The sequence below is a fragment of the Thunnus maccoyii genome, chromosome 22, assembly GCF_910596095.1.
Source record: "Thunnus maccoyii chromosome 22, fThuMac1.1, whole genome shotgun sequence".
Taxonomy (NCBI): domain Eukaryota; kingdom Metazoa; phylum Chordata; class Actinopteri; order Scombriformes; family Scombridae; genus Thunnus; species Thunnus maccoyii.
Genome location: NC_056554.1, coordinates 24,005,745 through 24,026,590, shown reverse-complemented (window position 1 = coordinate 24,026,590; position 20,846 = coordinate 24,005,745). Strand labels below are relative to the sequence as shown.

The 20,846-nt window shown below is 36.8% G+C and overlaps 1 protein-coding gene and 1 long non-coding RNA gene across 12 annotated transcripts; one reads left to right on the top strand and one right to left on the bottom strand.

The window, feature by feature from the left end:
* Positions 1-1,505: 1,505 nt before the first annotated feature.
* On the bottom strand, positions 1,506-8,284 carry LOC121889646 (low affinity immunoglobulin gamma Fc region receptor II-a-like). Of its 10 annotated transcripts, none has more exons than XR_006093581.1 (11): positions 8,164-8,284; positions 8,023-8,058; positions 7,428-7,694; positions 6,472-6,714; positions 5,918-6,088; positions 4,632-4,688; positions 4,252-4,329; positions 3,904-3,978; positions 3,729-3,807; positions 2,597-2,697; positions 1,506-2,287 (listed from the first exon to the last, which is right to left on the bottom strand). XR_006093581.1 is itself a non-coding variant. In XM_042401789.1 (11 exons), exons 1-10 carry the CDS (start codon positions 8,192-8,194, stop codon positions 2,655-2,657), a joined length of 1,080 nt encoding a protein of 359 aa, XP_042257723.1. In that variant the 5' UTR covers positions 8,195-8,284; the 3' UTR covers positions 1,506-2,287; positions 2,609-2,654. The 10 variants fall into 10 exon arrangements, 8 of the variants coding, with proteins under 8 accessions (XP_042257723.1, XP_042257719.1, XP_042257721.1 ...); XR_006093582.1 differs by having other exon boundaries at positions 2,597-2,694; XM_042401789.1 differs by having other exon boundaries at positions 2,609-2,697.
* Positions 8,285-15,513: 7,229 nt separating this feature from the next.
* LOC121889811 lies at positions 15,514-20,390 on the top strand. 2 transcript variants are annotated; one of them, XR_006093635.1, is made up of 5 exons: positions 15,514-15,670; positions 17,294-17,396; positions 17,912-18,253; positions 19,237-19,441; positions 20,282-20,390. It is a non-coding gene; the product is annotated as an uncharacterized LOC121889811 (long non-coding RNA). The 2 variants fall into 2 exon arrangements; XR_006093634.1 differs by lacking the exon at positions 20,282-20,390 and having other exon boundaries at positions 15,518-15,670; positions 19,237-19,722.
* The last annotated feature ends 456 nt before the right edge of the window (positions 20,391-20,846 follow it).

The window sequence follows — 20,846 nt, the reverse complement described above, 5'->3', positions numbered from 1 at the left end:
ATATCATTGTCCCCCACCTGATGAAATCGGAGGAGTAGGGGGCAATTTATATGCCAATAAAACAGCTGCATTCAACCCCCACATCAGTGGCAGCTAGTGACTCAACGAAAATCAGAGTTAATAAAAAATGTACTTTCACCCTGTGTGAGTGTTATATTGTGTGTGTATAGATGCTTTAATTGGAGATTAAAAAAAAAAGTGTTTGCTGTCACCATGAACTACAGACATTTGTTTTCAGCACATGCAACAAAAGATCAAATCACATTTAAATCAGGAGACACAAGTGAATGGAGAAAAGATCATGTTTATTATACAAATAGAAATGATAGTCATAAAGTCTTTGGCGCTTGGACTCCATGAGGACATCATCCCTGAGCAGCCACAAGATACATCCCCCCATGGAGTCCAGACAATAGTGGTGATGGTGGCTGATGACTTCAGATGAGACTGATAGCTGATGAAGTAATAAGACTGATGATCCTGCAACTAAGACTGGGCGGAGATGGGGAGGTGGAGGTGCGCACATAACAGCTGCATGCTAAACTAATGCCGAGAGAGAGAGACATATTTAAAAAGACAACAACCAGATGATAGGCTAACAATGAAAGTGTGTCACTGTGCTATTGGATAGAAGTGATCAGCTGGTGACCACTGAAACTCAGACCACGCCCCCAGGCATTGACAGCTAGGAAACAGAGTGAGCATGCATGAGAGATGAGTATGACATAGCGGTGTGAGCAATAGAACTACACCTGGCATGCAAAAGATAGTCTTCCTGACTGAACTTTCACTAAGCTCCAAAAAAACATATTAAATTCCTGTAGTAAAAACTGATAATAAATATAAAATACTACTTTCAAATATAGCATTTACATACATACACATACAAGAAATGCCAAAGAGGTGAGTGACTGTAGCACCCCCGGGTGTTTCTGTGTGTAGGTTGTGGAGATTGCGTTAAAGATATATGTAGCTTAATCTATCATTTCATTAACAGTCAATGATTCCTTTATTAAGTGTGTGTGATTATTACTCTGTGTTGTGCTGCAGTCTGGATGTGCATGACTATTTGATTTTAATGCAGCATCATACTTTTAACAATACATGTTACATTTTTCAAACATATGCAAATAAAAACACACCTTCACATCATATGATGCAGCTGCTGTAAATATTATATAACAGCATGTAAGTTTAAAATCATGAATTGTCTCTGTATGTTTCTTCAGTAAAACATGAGCGATAACATTCCTCTGAAGAAAAAGAGAAGTGTTTATGAGAAAGATGACAGTTATATAGTTTTACTGCAGGGGGCAGAGTAGGGGTTATGATACATGCTGGTAACTCAATGATGACTGACCCGTGTGTGTGTGTGTGTGTGTGTGTGTGTGTGTGAGAGAGAGAGAGAGAGAGAGAGCTAAGCAATGTTCGACTGTTGGTAACTCAATGCTCAAAAGACTGCAGTCATGTTATTATTTATTTATTTATCTTAAACTGGTCCCATATATGCTTTTCTCATCTCCTTTTGTCTGAAACTGAAGGTTTCTGAATGTAACATTTAGTAAACTGTAACTGATACACTTACATCTCTGCAATGAGCATATTTCTGAGAGTCCATTTTCAGAAGAACTAAAAAAAAATGGACCAAATAACGTAAGTGTGTGCTTGCTGGTCATTTAACATCTTTGCTCAGCGTCATTAAAAAGTAGACAAACTTTCAGGTTGCCACCTCACCTCTGACGACTAGACCTTGTTGCAAAACCCTTACAGATTTACAGACACTATGACAAAATGATGTAATTTATGTTAAAATAGAATTATAACATTAGCTATTGTTTATTAAGGAATTTCAGTTTGCAGTTTTTTTTATTTCTTTTCGGTTAAACAACCTGCGACTTTATAGCTGAATCCAAATAAATAAACAACATAGAACAACATCTGGACTAATTAATGTATGTAAACTTTGCTGCATATAACTATATTTCCTATCCAATATACAAAATCTACAATTCTTTGTTTCAAATTCAGTTTAAACTTCTTGAAATTGCACGTGTCTGTGGCCATTTCATTCAGTATTAATGGACATTTATTGCTTTGTTACAGAAAAAACAGAATACAAATGTAAAAGGTTGTAGATGTAGGATCATAGTGGAGTACATGTTTGTCTTGTTTGCCATTTGCAATGAAAGTAAAATTTCAAAAAGTAAAAACTTCAAAAATCGACAAATAAAATTGTCATTTCTTCTGTTAGTACAGCACAGCTTCAGGTCTTTCTCCTCTTCTGCTTCTGTAAGACAGAAAATACAATATAGAATAAAATATTCTAAACTCCAAGGTTAAGAGTGAATCTCCAAGCTTGAGGACAAAGACTATGAAAATATGCAAGTTGCATGTTCACTAGTGTAACTCGTTTAAGGGGAAAGATCGAGCCTGGACCTTTGTACTGAGTCTTTATTCCCTGATGAACTTTTGATGAACACCACTTGCATTCACAGTAAGGGGAGCGTATGAAGGTGAAACATGAGAGGTTTGAGATCCCTTCTAAAGAGTAATTAGTAAAAAAAAAGACAAAGTTGCGGCTGGAGGCGAGAAATACCTTCAGTCTTTCCTGGATGGGTGAATAAAGAATCTTCCGCTCTGTGAAACGTGGATCTTCAGGGTTCTGGGTCACTGTGGAGCTGGATAATCCTGATTCTGCTTTGGAAACATTTGTGTTGGAAAAGAACATGATAAGACACATTATCTGAACTGAATCATGATTACCACAGTCATCTTTTATGATTCAATCATCTTGACCTTTCCTCTAGACAAATATCTTCATGTCAAAATCTTTTTTTCTCTATTTATTTGTTCTATCCAGCACTTTCATGTTATTAGATGCACTAAAACTTTGAAGCCTTTTGGGAATTCTGGCAGAGTCAGTAACATTTGTTTTTCTAACCTTTTCTAAGCAAATATCATGTCAGCATCTGTTTCATTGTACTCATACAATCTTGTTTTGGCTTCAAGGTATAATTTGTGTTTTTCTCTTGACAATCTTGGGCTGGTTTCACTCTATAGATTTAACACATGCAAGCTGAGATAATTTCTTCTCTTAACTTATCAAAAGAAGCACCAAACTTGCAACCATGTGCATGTGAGAAGAACACAGGACTCAAACATTTCTCTGCTATTTGCAAGGTGCGAACATTAGTGACAAATGTGTGATCTACGTGTAAGCAGAGCTCGCAAAACACTGTGAGACGGGCCTTGAACAGCATCACCTCATAATCACGTTAACCAAAATACAAGTAGAAACCCTGTGCACAGTTTGTTAAGTGTGACTTGTCTTGTGCTGTCACACAACAGTGTGAGACGAAACTGTTAGTATGGAAATATGAAATATGAATGTGTGTTGCAAATCAATATGGCAAAACAAGGCAAAACAAATTCTTTAAAAGTTGCCCTGACAGAGTTAATGCTCTCAAAGTCCTTATTTAGTACAATATGTCCTTGGTTTTAAAATGTCTTTTATAATACTGAAAACATTTTGGATTAACTGTAAATGATCATTACTGTCATAATTGACAGTTAGAGTCACTTTAGAGTCAAATAACCCACAAAGGAAGTGTATATGTGGACCTTTGTAGTCACATATGGGACGTATCAAATGAAGACATAATGTTGAAATGTCTGTAGTTGTGCTAAAATAAATGAATTTGGGGATTTTAAAGATTTTGCAAACATACAGACCAGTTTGGAGAGCTTGTGGAGTCTTATCTAACTTCAAGGCAGAGTAAACAGGTTGACGTGATGATTCATCTTCATCTAAAGGAGAGAAACATCAGTGAGACAAACTCACAGATCATCTTAAAGTAGCACATTATAAATATTTCTGCTGGCAGGATGAGGGGACCTCTATACCTTTTTGTGTCTGTGGTTTTCTTCTGTGGTTTGTGTCCCGGCTCAGACTATCAGCAGCACCTGCAGTGTCTGAAGCTAAACAACACGTATGAGACTCTGAGGTGTTAAGACAATAATTCACACATCAGCACATCTCAGCCTTTACTGGTAGCAACATCTCAACTGTCACTTGCAATATGAAGAATAGTGAAACTAAACAACTCTTCTCATTATTTTAATTTTCTGTTTTTACTCGATTTAAGATGCTGAAAATGAAGAATATATATGTGCATATAATATTCCCCAAATACCCAAGAATATAAACGCACATCAAGTTAATGTAAAATTTAAATAGAAAGTCAAGTAAACCTTTGTCTTGTCTCTGTTTAATGGTCACGACTGCATACGTTACACTGCTTCGATCATCTGCAGTGTCGTCTCCAAAGATTGAAACATAAAAGAAAATGTTTGTAAAAAAAAATGTTAACTACATATAAATTATTATACACTGAAGTAGAAGTTTGGAAGCTTGAAAGGTTTAATTATAGATAAATATAGAGTACTGACATCCTCAAAATCAAGTTTAATAATAAAAATTTTATTTACTGTAGGTTAAAAAAGAAAAAAAAAACTTTTCCAAAAAATTGTATATATTTCTGTTTACTCTAAAAACTGTATAAATCAGAATAGTATTGTTTTGGTACTACTGGAGCAATCTGGAGTACAGTGACTATAATTACCATCCTCACCTATTTGATTGTGCTCACTTGAGCCTGATGATGTCTTTGAGGAAAAGCAGAACACTGCTGGAAGATAGAAAAGGAAAAATAAAAACAAAAGGAAATTAAAGTCTGTTATTTCAAAAAACAATTATTGTCAACAAATGTTGTCTTTCCTGCACGCTGCACAAATGAATACATCTGTATACAAAAATAAATAAATAAACAAATAAATAAACACATATATACATTAAAACTAAAAAAGTACATTTTTCATTAGTGGATGCATTTTACCATCCTCAGGTTATTGTACGGCTAAATACTATTGAATTTTCCAAAATATAGAAAAACTGTACTACATGGAGAAGACAAACATGATATTCTCAAAGTTTGTAGGTTAATGAATTGTACACTATTATATGAAATACATGTTTAACCCTCATAGTATTTTTTTTTTTTTTTTAATCTGATGGCTTGTGGCTCTTTTGGGGGAAATTCTTTGGTATACAGGCAATTATGCTTTTTACAGCAGCGTTAAGGTAAAGGAAGTTTATTTGTATTGTTCAGTTCAAAGTGCTTTACATAGAGCATTAAAGGCATCGAGACACAATATAAAAGCAACACAAGGCAATGTGAAAGACATTTAAATACAATTAAAAAGTGTTAAATTTGGAAATAAAAAAGAAGCTCAAATAGAATAAGACAGATTAACAGGAGGATAAAAGTTCCAGCGCAGTGTAAGATATTAAAACTCAAATTTGGTTTAATAAAAGGCAAACAGAAAAGTCTTCAGCTGTGTTAGTCGAGCTTACTGAAGATAAATGCATGGACAAGTTTTTCCAAATCCTGCTGAGGCATAAGTCCTTTAATTCTTGATATATTCCTCAGGTAATAGTAGGCTGACTATGTAATTGGCTTAATGTGGCTGTTTAAATTCAGGTCTGAGTCCATGACTACACCAAAATTTCTGGCCTGGTTTGTAGTTTTTAACATCGATTGAAGCTGAGTGCTGACTTTTAGCACCATAGTGTTAGCCAACATTACTGATCAGATATTACAACATAACGTTAAGAGATGGAGAGGACAGATGGATTACTGTGAGAAGTACTTGCCAAAAATAAAGAACATCAATATAAGAAAAGCTGGTTTACTTCAGGACAGTTTTGATGAAGGACTTTGATGCTCTTTTGTATTAGTGCGTACACTATTGGATAAAAGTGAAATGCAAAGTTTGACAGAGTGCCATGTGCTTCTCATCAAGTTTTTCCTTTATTTTGGTAGTAATTTACACACAATATATTTGGGAGAGTACTTACCTGTACCTTTGCGTCTCCCAATACAAAGAAATCCCACCACCAGCAGCACCAGGGACATCGTTACGATGATAACAGCAACCCACAGGTGGAGGCGGGTGGGGATGGAGGAGCGATGGAGGACAGTATGGTTCCCTTCATGAGGTGTTTGAGAGGTGACAGAAACACTCTTTGCTGTAATACACATTACACTGTGTATGTATGGATTACATTAAACATTTATTTAAACAATTCAACATATTTACGTATGTAAACAAGCTGGAAATATGAAAAATATTCAGCAGGAAAGTGGCACTAAAAGGTCACTTTTATTTACCTATGAGGTCATAATTTAGGCAGAACAGATGTAAAATATTTAGAAATTATTTAACCAGCTAATAGTAATAATTTTTACAACACAGGTAGACACATTCCCTTTTCCAAACAAACTTTTATACAAACTTTCTCTCAAGTGTTCTCATACATAGGGTTTTGATATTATGTATCATCTACATGAATTCTGGCCATACAACCAGCAAAATGTCATATTTTAGTTTGGTAACACTCTTGTGTCTCACCTCTGACAGCCAACCAGCTCTCTGGTGATGTTCCGACATCAGAGGTGCACTTGTAGAGTCCTTCATCAGACATGGAGACACTGTTAATGGTCATCTCTGCTGCTGCAGTGCTCTTCATGAGGACGCCATCTTTGTAGAAATCAGCTCGGAGGTTGGTGGAGTTTGTCTTGTTTCTGCAGCGCAGAGTCACATCGTCTCCCTCCATCACAGGAAGGACGGGACTCTCCAGGATCACAGAACCAGCTGAGCAACATATTGAAAAAATACTAAAAATATGTTAAATGCACAATGTTGCAGTAACACAGTAGAAAATTGGGAAAAATTCAGACAAGATTGGAAAAAATGGCAACCATAATTATATTCATATTGCACCATCACTTGCAGACTGCAAACTAAAGCTCCTCACTGAATGCAATATGTGTCAGATTTAGACAGAAAACAATAGAAAAATAATGACAAAAATAAAATAAAATCGTAAAGTATAGCAGTAGGCAGAGGTTTACACATATCTGTACCATAGTTAAGTTGTTATTTTGTATTATTACTGAAGAAATGATTTTAGATTTCACCATAGACAGACTTTTAAACATAGAAAGGTTCTGGTTTGACCCTGACTCCACATGAATAGTTATAAAATGTTAAATGATGGAGTTTAGCTGTCTACTCTCTTAATAAGGAGCGTACAGGCAACATGGGACATAGACGATGTCTCATTGTTCAATATTTTAATCTTCCCTTATACAGATTCCATGATTTTGTAAAAATATACATTTAATAAAATCTACCAAATTTACAGTAAACCTGATCATCTTGAACATGTTGAATTGAGAAGAAAGGATTTTATACATTATATAGTGTAACATAGTGTCATACTGGACATACTGGATGAGAAACAGATAATTACCAGTTCAAAATGGATATGTAGTGGTTTTAGAAACACAATAAACATACTGTACCAGTGACAGTGATGTTGACACTGTTGCTTCTCTCTCCTCCATCAGTCTCACACCAGTATTCTCCGCTTTCTTCAGGATAGGCTCTATCAAGGGTGCAGACGGACTCTGTTGGCGTCCTCTTATTAATAGCACATACAGGAGTAAATTCCTCATTATTCCTGATTCCTCTCAACTGAGTTGAGTTATCAAACCCAACACAGTCAAGAGAAACTGAGTCGTGTTTAAAGTGCTGCAGTCTGTCTGGAGTGATACGAAGAAAAGCTGCATCTGAAACCGAGACGTAATTATTTTTTAAAAAGTGTCCAAAGAAACATCCAGAACTGGATCAAAACAAATGATTGTAGGTGCATCCACCTTATGACAGAATCAGTTTAAATTGTGTCTCTTTGCAAGATACATTCAGGTTTTCACCAGCAACATGAACATTAATTAATTAATGATTGGACCCTTCATAAAATACAAAACTAAACAAAATTGTAGGAACCTAAATTACATCATAGATTCAAAAGGTTCATGTCAACCCTCTACCTTGATTCTTTAGATGAAAGAATGATGCGAAAAAAAGTATCTTTAGGATTTTGTATTTGTTACTCACCACTTTCCTGAACTTGCTGAATGATTTCAAGCATCACTGGATAAACAAAGGGACAGAGTTGTACATCAGACAGATATTTTGATGTACAGGATTATGAAAAACTTATAAAAAGAGAAGAAACCATGACAGGTGAGTACTCACACAGTCTGAAGCAGAGAGCTGTGACCTCCATGCTGTCTTGCTGCTGACTGTCTGAGCATCAGACTGAATGCAGCTTAATTATAATGTAAGTTAGAACTTCCTCTTCCTGTGTTTTGACAGTCTTTGAGTTATAGGCTCTCAGTCAATAGGGGTCGACCATCCCTGACTTTCTGATTGGTTCAAGTATCCCTAAAGTTAGTATAACCTTTACCCTACAGACAGTAGAGGTGCTCTTTTTTACTTATTTTCCCCTAAAGACTCTCTGCACATCATTGCTGCAAGAAACCTAGAAAGTAATCTGGTCAGTGCTCTCCAATGTTAAACGTGAAAATGCTCAGTAAATTCAAATCCTTTAATTAGGTAAAAGTAACAGAATTTCAATTAAAGTTAAACTCCTGCATTCAAAATGTCACTTTAACCTGCATTAATTGACTATAGAAAATATTTGAAAAGACATTCAGGGTTTGTCAGTAAACTCTCTCACTTCACTGTATGTCCTGGAATAATGATCTCACATGTATTAAATCACTAAGGGAACTGTGTTGTCAACTTGTAGCCACAAGATGTCACTGTAGAGTGAGAGTCTGTCAAATCAAATAGTAAACAAGGGAAACAAGAGTTTCATCTTCCATGTTTAAAAACACACAGGAGAGAGGAATGAATGAATCAATTAAATAAAAAGGTAATTCAAACAAACAAACAGAAAATACACTTCTTGGGGTGTTTTGGGTTTCTTTATCAGATAATCCAGTGACAGGTTCACAGTTATTCAAGTCTGTCTTAAAACAGTCAGGAGCCCAAATGAACATTGACATCTGTTTTTCTTGCTGTAATCATTCCTCCTGTTCATACTGACCATTACAAGATCCCTTCATAATGCACTTACAATGGAAGTGATGGGGGACAAAATCCACAGTCCTCCTTCTGTGCAAAAATGTATTTAAAAGTTTATCTGAAGCTAATATGAAGCGTCCAAATGAGTCAAATCAAGTCGATAACTTTCAACGTTACAGTCTTTTTAGTGCCAAAGTTCCTCTTTATGTCACTATACTTCCACCGAGGGAATTTGATGCTAAAAAGACTGTAAATGTTTCAGATATCCACTTGATATGACTAACTCAGACTGCTGAAGCCTCATATAAGCTTCACATCAACTTTTAAATACATTCCTGCACTAAATGTGGATTTTGGCCTCCATCACTTACATTGAAAGCACATTTGAAGGAGATCTTTTAATAGCCAGTATGAACAGGAGGAATGATTACAGCGAGGAAAACCTCTTCCACTGTTTATATGGACCTGACTGTTGTTTTAAGACACTTGAAAAATTTTGAACCTGACCTTTAAATACAGCATTTAACTTTGTCCCACCACTTCTGCACAAAAAGACAACTAGCACTACAAAAAAGAAGTACTAATCTAAATCTAAAACTCACTGGTGCAGCATCACACTGGTCACAGTGCTGCTGCAGATGCACTTCTTTGGATGCATCTATTTAAATGGTTAATTGTCCGTCCTATTCTCTCAGTTTAGATAAATACTTGATACTGTAGATGTAACAAAAATGTCTAGCAGAAGTAAAGTAGCAGGTCTAACATTTACCTAATGAACACTCCCCTTTTCCTTAATTGCTAAGACAAATGATGGTTTTGATTGCAGCTGTATTATTTAATATAAGTGATCAGTTACCTGGCAACAAGTTCAAAGTTCAGCTGCTCACAAACACACTCAAAGTGAAACTAAGCTTAGAAAAGCAGAACCAATCACCATATTGTGTTTAATGTGTGACTTATTTATATGTTTCTAGATTTGGCCTGTGATTAAGAGCAAAGTCGTTTGTAAATCTCAAATTCAATTTACTTTGTACCATTTTAATTCAAATAATGGAATACTGTTTACTAATTATGTTGCTAAACATGAACTCTTTCTTATTAATGTGGTTTTAATGGTTACTTTGTTGTTGTTCTTCCACACTAAAAACAATACTGTGGAGGAAAATGATATTACAAGTGTACTGATGGAGAAATTACTATATTATTGTATTAATACTTTGATGATCATTGATCCAGTGTAGAACTGTATTCAATTGATCAGTTTTGCCTTTTAAAAAACATGATACACTCTTGACCAATGGTTTCAAGACAAAAATACATTTTTTTATTTTTATAAATTAAAATGACTTCTCAAACAAACGAATCACCTATCAAGAAAAATGAATAAATGGTTAAATATTACCAACTACCTGTTAACATACAAGTCACTGGCACTTTGTTATTCATATATTACACTCGATAGATTACTCCTTCCACGATGTCATGTGTCTAAAATGTTCTGGACTCTTCTGGCTCTTGAGTATTTCACTGCAATTTTTCCAATCATTGAGTCCATTACTGATTAATTTGTAGTTTTTTTTGTGTGAACAGCTTGGAATATACCACCCTTCTCTTGATTTTCTCTCCATTCACTAATTTTATGTAAAGTGGTGGTGATGGGAACTTCTCCCATCCTGTCATTGTGGAAATGTAGAGTCTTATTTTACCTGATATGATCTCTGCTGACTTACTCTGTCCTCATCATATCAGACAGGATCTATAGCTGCTGCCTTGATGGACTCACATACTTCAGGATATGTTCCAGTTGATGGTGTCTGCAGGCTTTAGAGTAGCAGTGGATGTTGTGCTTGTTGTTCCTTCACCTGCAGGTAAATCTAAACATACAAGCAAATATAGTTATTAATCCTTTAGTAAGAACACGCAATGATTCATAAATTACAACACATCAGGCAATAAACACATCTGGAGCATAAATTACAGATAACATTCAATATATTTTATTGCGCTAGTGTTACCATGATAATGCAAGTATGTAAGATACCATTTAATAATAGATAATAAAAAATAAAAAAAGAATGAATGAATGAAAATAAAAGACATGAAATGTGTGTGTGTAAGCTGCAGCTCCCACAGCTTTCTGTCATCGTTAAGGGTTAGAAAATGGTTAAAGGTTTGGCCAAAGTACTGACTTAATAAAAATAGATTCCCTAGCATCCATTTGTGGACAAAACATTCCAGATGTACAGGATGAGTTATATGTGTTCATAACTGATTGTGAATATTTGATAGAATTAGAGTAAAATGTGTCTGGAATTTGTCCATATTGACATTAGTAACATAACTGCAGTTGTAACATACAATGAACAGAACTCACCTGCTGCAGGCTGTGTTTCACTGCAGGTAGCTGCAGTGTTTGATATGATGTTAGATGTTACTTCACCTGCAGCTGTATTTGAACATAAAGAACATCCAGACTGTTACACCACTGCACTGCAAGTCCTTTGTTGTCATTCTACTGCATATAAAGTAGCACTGTATAAATAAACTATATTTAATTTGACTACATTTGATCAGTAACAATGTGTAATTGTAACATTCAACAACAACAATAGTAATTAAAGCTGCAAGCAGCGTTGGTCGGGACCTCGCACTCTGGCCCGTCGGGAGCAGATCATTTTGCTTTTAAAATGAGGGATATTTCTTACAAGTGTGGTGTGCTTTTATTTTGAAGGTTTGATTGACAGGATGAGAATTTTCTGCAGGGTGAGACATGTCTGTCTTGCTCATACCTGTGTCATCAAAATCAAGTTTTGGGCCCATTCACTTGAATTCCAATTAGTAAATTGAAAACTCTTGATGAGTTTGTGTGTAAAACAAATTAATTTCCTGATTTTCATCAAGTCTATTTTTAGAAAAGGAAAGACTTTTAACCCACATGACCTGGTTAAAGTTTGATTGACATGTGTACTGTCAGGTGTGTAGAGACAATAAGTAACTGCAGCTGGACACAGAAAAATACTCATATATTTAAATGGAGAGTGTGAGCGAACCGCTTGGTGCTCGGGCCTTAATAAAGGAAAAACTGCAGTACAGAGCTACAAATTTTAGATTTGATGGTATTTTTCTACAGCACTTTATCACTAAACTGTCACCCTCACTCCATTTTTTCCCTTCCCCTCATAGGTCATCCCCATTACTGTATTATACATATAAGACCTATAATTATTGTAAAATAAATGATAATAACACCAAACTTCATACAAAGTTGTATATAAAGTACTGTATGTATATAGACCTTTCTGCTGTATCCTAGAGCGCATCATAGCAGAGAGACAGCACTGGTGAAGGTCACAAATGACCTCCTGACTGCATCAGACAAAAGACTTGTCTCTGTTCTTGTCTTGTTAGATCTTAGTGCTGCATTTGATGCATTTCCATGACAGCAAAAGTTAGACACGAAGTTCCACAAGGTTCTGTACTTGGACCAATACTATTCACTTTGTATATGCTTCCTTTAGGTAATATTATTCAGAAACACTCCATAAATTTTCAATGCTATGCAGATTATACCCAAATATCTTTATCAATGAAGCCTGATGAAACCAATCAGTTATCTAGACTCCAAGCATGCCTTAAGGACATAAAGACCTGGATGACCTGCAATTTTCTGCTATTAAACTCAGACAAAACTGAAGTTATTGTGCTTGGCCCTAAACACCTTAGAAACACATTATCTAATGATTTAGCTAATCTAGATGGCATTACCCTGGCCTCCAGCATCACCATAAGGAATCTGGGAGTTATTTTTGATCAGACGTGTCCTCTAACTCCCACATAAAACAAATCTCAAGGACTGCCTTTTTTCACTTATGTAATATCGCAAAAATAAAGCACATCCTGTCTCAACAAGATGTAGAAAAAATAGTCCACGCATTTGTTACTTCTAGGCTGGATTATTTCTACTAATTATTATCAGGCTGCCCTAACAAGTCTCTAAAGACTCTCCAGCTGGTCCAGAATGCAGCAGCATGTGTACTGACTAAAACTAGAAAAAGAGATCATATTTCCCCATCTTAGCTTTGCTGCATTGGCTTCCAGTGAAATCAAGAATTGAATTTAAAATCTTTCTAATTTACAAAGTCCTTAATGATCAGGCACCATTATATCTTAAAGAGCTCATAGTACCCTATTTCCCCACTAGAGCACTGCGCTCCCAAAATGCAGCTTACTGGTGGTTCCTACAGTCGCCAAAAGTAGAATGGGAGGCAGAGCCTTCAGCTATCAGGCTCCTCTCTTGTGGAACCATCTTCCAGATTCAGTCCGGGGTGCAGACACCCTCTCTATGTTTAAGAGTAGGCTTAAAACTTTCCTTTTTGATAAAGCTTATAGTTAGGGCCGACCAAGCTCACCTTGGACCAGCCCTTAGTTATGCTGTTATAGGACTAGACTGCCGAGGGACTTCCCATGATGCACTAAGCTCCTCTCTCCTCTTCTCCATCTGTATGTATTATTTTACCATTAATGCATGTTGCTAACTTGACTTCTTCCCCGGAGTTCTTTGTGCTTTCTCATCCACAGGAAACCCCATGAACCATGCTGATGTGTTGAGGTCCTTCTTCTGTCCTTCATCAGCTGTTCCTGCTGTGGTTGCTGTTTGTTGCTGCTCATCAACTTAAGCTTAAGGCATTTTCACATTGGCAACAAAAACCAGCGTGTGGTCTATGCATGGCGCTACTCCTATTTTACGATATTATGCTGCTTGCTCTGAATGGTGGCGCAAGCTGTGGGTTTGTTCAGATGTTTTTCAGGTAGACGGTAATATTATCTGTGTCGTCTCTATAATCATGTATCTATTGTTGTTTTTGGTGTTGTTGCTGTTGCTGTTCTGCTTCTCTGTGTCCCCCCCACACCCCCACCCTCTTCTCTCTCTCTCTACCCAACCGGTCAGGGCAGATGGCCGCCTACCTAGAGCCGGGGTCTGCTTGTGGTTTCTATCCGTTAAAGGTTTTAAAGTTTTTCCTTACTGCCGTCACCAAGTGCTTGCTCATGAGGGAATTGTTGGGTCTCTCTCTCTGTAAATTAAAAAGTACAGTCTAGACCTGCTCCATGTGAAAAGTGCCCTAAGATGACTTTTGTTGTGATTTGGCGCTACATAAATAAAATTGAATAGAATTGAATGTTGCGTGTAGTAAATGGGTGTTTTGTTTCTAGGTCCCCGTGTGTAGTAGCAGCATAGGCTCCATAGACGTGCTCTCTCTCTCTCTCTCTCTTCCTGAACTTACAGATGCTGTCTGATTGGTATGTAGCCTACTATGGCGCCAGGTTCATCTTCTTTTTGGAAGTTGTCATTCTTGTTTAATCTGATTTTTCATTATGTATCACAGGACTGTGGGCCCTGGTCAGCATCTAGCAGCTTACCCGGGAGCTGCAGCGGCAATTCTGGCCCACGCCGCAAGAACACTGCTGCTTTGCCTATAATTAGTGTTAACAATCATCTTCTTTGTTTTGATTTGTTTGGTCAAGTCTGCTGCTGCTGCATTGTGGGCCAGCAGTACCGCAACTAGTACTCTTTTAGCTGAGCCGTTTTCATGGTGCGAGAGTGAGTGTGCGTTGTGAGCGGGGGGTTTTCTTTTCTTTTGTCATCATCGTTTGCTTATTCTCAGTTTTGCTTAGTTTAGTGAAGAGGGACCACTTGTTCCCTGTTGGAGAGGAGCAGACGCCTGCTGATACAAAACCTCCTGAACAACTTTAGGTATTTAATTTCCCAATTAAAGACAATTTGAATTACTACTAGAAGAGATTCTTTTTTTTTTTTTTTTTTAAATTTGAAGATAGTTTAGGTTGTACTAGTCCATGGACTCAGAAATGACTCTACTGATTTGACTCTTTACTGATACTGATTTGTTAGCAGGGTTCAATTTGTTATGCATCATAAATATCCATTTCATTTTAATAGAAGTGTAAGTTTCCTTTAATTTCATGTCTATAAGGTATGTAAGGAAGTAGGATAAAGATACTCTGTGATTATCTGAAGTATAATAAGGATAGCTATGCTCCAGTACAGCAATTCATACAAATAACTGGATGTAATTAGTAAACTGCTATGAGACCCTAAATAAATTCTGCTGAGTTGTTACACTCATATGGTCTCAGTAATTATATTATGGTAAGCTGAAGCAGTGGTTACAACTACAGTAGTAGTAGCCCTGTAGCCCTGTTTACACCTGGTGTAAACATGCGTCTCCGGTGATCCGATCACAAGTGGACAGCTTTAAGTGCGTCTGTCTACACCTGGCATTAACATGCGTCTCCACATGTGTCCTGAGTGACCACTTGAGATCGGATCTCACTTCCCCGCTCTATATGCATATAAACACGGACATCATTTCCGTTTTCAAAGACCAAAGTCGTTCGTTATTCGTCCAAAGCTGTGTTCAACTTGTTTGATAACAGGATTGATATTCAGGATATATATATATAAATATTCCGCGTCGGAACACTTCGCTGCTCCACCCTTCGTGGTGACCCTGTTTCTAAGGAAGTGACCGTTGGGAAAGAGGACTGTAATGCAAGAACTGAACGAGCACACGACAGTTGATAAACCAGAGCAGGTCAATGATCTACAGATTTGAACTGTGCAGTCTAATGAGATGACCGACACAACACACAGCAGGTACGTTGTCTTCTGAATTTAATTTAGCCTTTTCTTCATGTTTCATCTAACTACTATTTTAACTATGAGTCGACCTCGCTGTCCGGAGCACTGCTAGCAGCTTGTTTCTTCCTTACAGCCCCAGTTGAGAGAGAATGTCCATCGCTTTATAAGACAGATAAGCTGTCAGCGACCAAAATTCTCCATTTTCCACTTAGCCCAGCTAATAACCCACTGTTTTGATAGCTGCTTCAGAGGGTTGAAAAAAGTATGTCCAATGGGTCAATTAAATGAAAAATAGATTATTCAACAGCTAGGGATGTCAACAATTAGTTACAGAATTTCCTCAAGTAGCACCTCAACTACAGAGGCTACCCAGCCTTATATTAGTGACAGGCCTTTATTTCTAAATTCCCTTTCTATATTTTAGTACAAAGCCTCCTTTTCTTCTGATCCACGCCTTGTTAAAGTTTTGTTACTGCATTATGCTGTTACATATAAACTCAAGACTTCCTGTAATTATTTCAAATTAAAAGCCCTCTAGCATTTCTGTGGACATGATCCCTTAAGTCCTTAACTTTTAAGGCTTTTATTTTGAAGTATTTGCAGGAATGTGTTGTAGAAAATTCAGTGTACTCTGCTGACGTCCAACTTGCTGCCAAGACAACTTACTAACCATCAACTGACCCCTCCTCCTCCTGATAGGAAAGTCAGCTCATATAGATCGCATGTGAATTACCTCACTTTAGAAATGTTGAGATGATTCGTTTTGTTGACATTTTGATATGATATGTATTGTTGAAATGTTGATATGATATGTTTTGTTGAAATGTTAATATGCCACGTATTACATGTGCTGAAAAGTAGATATTCAACGTTTCTGTGGTTTGCAGAAACGTAAACTGCCAACGTTTTATTCTGGTGACCAGGCTGATTTTAAAACTCTGTCTCACTGACAATAACAGCTCTGCAGTAATAGGCTACTCTGTAATAGATTATTAAGTATACTCTGAAACCTTTGTGTGAGAAAAAATTGCAACCACACATGAACTGTATTTCAAATGTTGACTCTAATGAAGGCTAAAAGATTAAACAAGTCCAGCGGTGTCAAAATATTTAAAAAATTCAGTAAGAAATAGTCTTAACAATGCTGGCAACAAAAGTGAACGTATATTTGCACTATACATAGATTAGATTGCATATGCTTGGACAGCTACAGAACTCTCTGGTCCATCTGTGTTGACAAAAGTGAAAGTTTAACTTCCTTACATGGACACGTTGCCATTATTTGTAAGTTTTACTTTCATATAGGAGGAATAAAGTATTCTGCCAGTGAAGATTTGAATTCAAACATCAATGAGAAGAATATATATCATGTAGAAAATAGTGGTTATTTTAGTTTTTTCATGTGTTGCAGCCACTTAAAAACAATAGACATCCACCCATTAGAGGACTTTATTAAGTCCAAATGGAAATTGGGTTAGCCAAGTCCAGTGTAAAACAGTTTAGATAAAAAAATATATTCAATTTTTAAGCCTACTCAGGAATTACTTTCTTTTTAACTGGGATAGTTATTTTGTCCAAACACCAATTCTAAAGCATATTTTCCATTTATTGTATCACTGATCTCTTTCCAAATTTCAGAACTGCAGGATGCTTCACCAGACGAACAGACAGTCCCTTCAATCTCCACTCAAAACCCTCCGTGTTTTGGTCGTCCATCTTCTCCGAACACACTCTTGTAAAGGTAACTTAAATAATAATACAGTCTCAGGTAAACTTTGACTTGATGATGGTGCTAGATGAAAAGTCAGTAGATCACCAAAGTTATTACAATTTATCCTCAGTGGAACATGAATATTTGTACAAAATTTTATGTCAGTCCATCCAACAGTGGCTGAGACATTTCACTCAGAACTGCAAATGTCATGGTGGCGCTAGAAGAAAAGTCAACAAATGTGGACAGATGGCCATGTACTAAACTTTCATGGCCATCAAGCCAATAATTGTTGATATATTTCAGGCTGGACCAAAGTGGTGAATGGATGGATTGATTGGCGTTGCCATTTCTTGAGCCAAGCCTATAATCTATATACAGTTTATAGATGAAAACATGAAATTCTTTGACACCAGATGCTTCAGTGTCAGCAAACTACTTTCATTTCTAATTATTTTTTAATGAACATAGTCTTAAAGAGATGATCAGATTTATCTTTCTAGCTCTTACTGCAGGAATGAATGAAGATTTGTGTTTCTTTCCAGGTCAGTCCCAGTTAATTGGTTCATCTCAGCCAATAGTGGCAACAGTTGGTGATGACATCATTTTGCCATGTCATGTGGAACCTGCCATGGATGTTGCTGCCATGACACTGGAGTGGACCAGATCTGACTTGGACCCCATATTTGTCCATGTGTGTCGTGCTGGTCAGGATGTCATACATGTTAAACATCCATTCTACAGGGGACGAACATCACTGTTCACTGATGAGCTGAAGCAGGGAAACATTTCACTGAAACTCTCTAAAGTGAAACTTTCTGATGGGGGAAAATACAAATGTAACATTCCAAAACTCAATAAATAATCTTCTGTTGAACTTTTTGTTGGTAAGTAGACAAATTTTTATACATATTGTACAGTATGTGTTTATAGTGCAGTTTGGTGTCGTCTATGCAAAGAAGTAAATAATTTTGGTAGGATCAACACAGCTTTCAGCCGTTATTGTTCAGAGATGTCCTTAAACCACAGTTTAAATGAGGTTTTCTATAGATCAGCTCAGTAAATGGATGTTAAGAAGAAAGTATTTTCTTAGCTGGTTAAGGTAGTAGGCTAAAAATGATAGATACAAGAGTTTAACATACACATCATGTGATATGCCATAATCCAGGAAAGACATTCAGATACAAACTGACTCTTTCAAGAACTGTTTATGCCTGTCAAACCTTGTGTTGTAGCACAGCAGTTTACAAAGATAGTAGCGGTAGATTTAACAGTTCATTCTTAGCAATTTTATAATAAATATAATAAAATGGGTCCTATATGTCTCATTATGTATCACAGGACTGTGGGCCCTGGTCAGCATCTAGCAGCTTACCCGGGAGCTGCTGCGGCAATTCTGGCCCACACCGCAAAAACGCTGCTGCTTTGCCTGTAATTAGTGTTATCAATCATCGTCTTTGTTTTGATTTGTTTGGTCGGGTCTGCTGCTGCTGCATTGTGGGCCAGCAGTACCACAACTAGTACTCTTTTAGCTGAGCCGTTTTCATGGTGCGAGAGTGAGTGTGCGTTGTGAGCGGGGGTTTTTCTTTTCTTTTGTCATCATCGTTTGCTTATTCTCAGTTTTGCTTAGTTTAGTTCATTCATTTGTCTCTTCTTTATAGCTTACATAATCATTTCATATTAATAGTTTATTTTGTTTATTTGTTTATTCTTTTCTTTTTAGTTGTGCAAGTACAGGGCATTTTTAAGTTGCTGGTTAGGTGTTAAATCATCTGACCAACTGATATTGTTTAGAAAAGTGTTTCTTTAGTTAGTTTTGTTGTTTTGTTGAACACTTTATTGATTTTGTATCCCTTTTCATTTTCTTCAGGAGCTGAGCGCCCACGGGGGTGGGGTTGGTGATTGTAGGTGGTGGTTCCTCCTTTTTCCTGTGTGCTGTGTTCAACTGATATCCCTGAGTTTGACCCTTCACCATTGTGTGTGTGTGTGTGTGTGTGTGTGTGTGTGTGGATGTGTGTGCACGTGTGATTCGGTGTGACTCTCTTCTGGATACCTCTCCTACCTCCCCTCTACTGGTAAGCCTCAGCCCTGAATAATTCCCCTATCCCTCTTTTTAATATTTGTGTGGTCGGTATGCTTAATTATTGTTTTTTTTACTAAATTTTGCTATTGTTAAAATAAAGAATTGATGGTTGGAACCACGTCTCTCACTTCTTGGTGTAACGAACCTGATTGCCTTTTTGGGTTATTGGTACTGGTCTGAGGTGACATTTGTCTCTGGGTAAAACCCCCAGGGTGGCATAGTTGGATTCTTGTGATTACACTGGTTAGTGCCCTTCATACCTATTCTCTTGCCACATAAGCCAGGTGGAAAATTTGGTTTTTAAAGTCACCTCTGTTGTCATTTTTAAATAGTCATAGACAATGGTGAGCATTCATATTTAAGATGTGTAACATCTGTCTGTCTTATGGCAATGTGTTGCTCTATGGTAAAGTCTTAACAACCAAATTTATGTTTATTAGCATGCTAATCGCTAATTGTGAGTTAAGCTAATCGCTAATTAGCCACCATGCTGGGTGGACTTTGGCACGGATATGTACAAGTTACCTCTGTGTCCAGAATGTAAACTCACATAGTTTATGCTATTTTAAGCTAAATGTCAAAGGAATATGTTGCTTTAGACGTCATAGTTTTACTCCTTATGTTGGGGAGTAATGTGTGTTTTGCAAGTTAGAATGAGCTATAGTTTGTATATGTGTATTAAAGCTAGACCACAGTAATGTTACTGTTTATTATTGAGTTTAAAAAGGTTTCAGATGGTTGTAGGTGTGGCAGTTAGCCTGTGAGAGCTAGTTGCTCACTCTCTGCACTCACTAGCCTCAAATCACCTGCTGATGTGATATTCTCCTGTTAGCTTTGAAGTGGACTTCAGATGAAGAGGGACCACTTGTTCCCTGTGGCTGTTGGAGAGGAACTGATGCCTGCTGATATAAAACCTCCTGAACAACTTTAGGTATTTTTTTCCCAATTAAAGACAATTAAAGGTCCCCTTTGGATTCCTATTAAAAGAGACACTTTTTTTTTTTAAAAATTGAAGATAGTTTAGGTTGTACTAGTCCATGGACTCAGAAATGACTCCACTGATTTGACTCTTTACTGATACTGATTTGTTAGCAGGGTACAATTTGTTATGCATCATAAATATCCATTTCATTTTAATAGAAGTGTAAGTTTCCTTTAATTTCATGTCTATAAAGTATGTAAGGAAGTAGGATAAAGATACTCTGTGATTATCTGAAGTATAATAAGGATAGCTATGCTCCAGTACAGCAATTCATACAAATAACTGGATGTAAGTAGTAAACTGCTATGAGACCCTAAATAAATTCTGCTGAGTTGTTACATTAATATGGTCTCAGTAATTATTTTATGGTAAGCTGAAGCAGTGGTTACAACTACAGTAGTAGAAAAAAATGTTT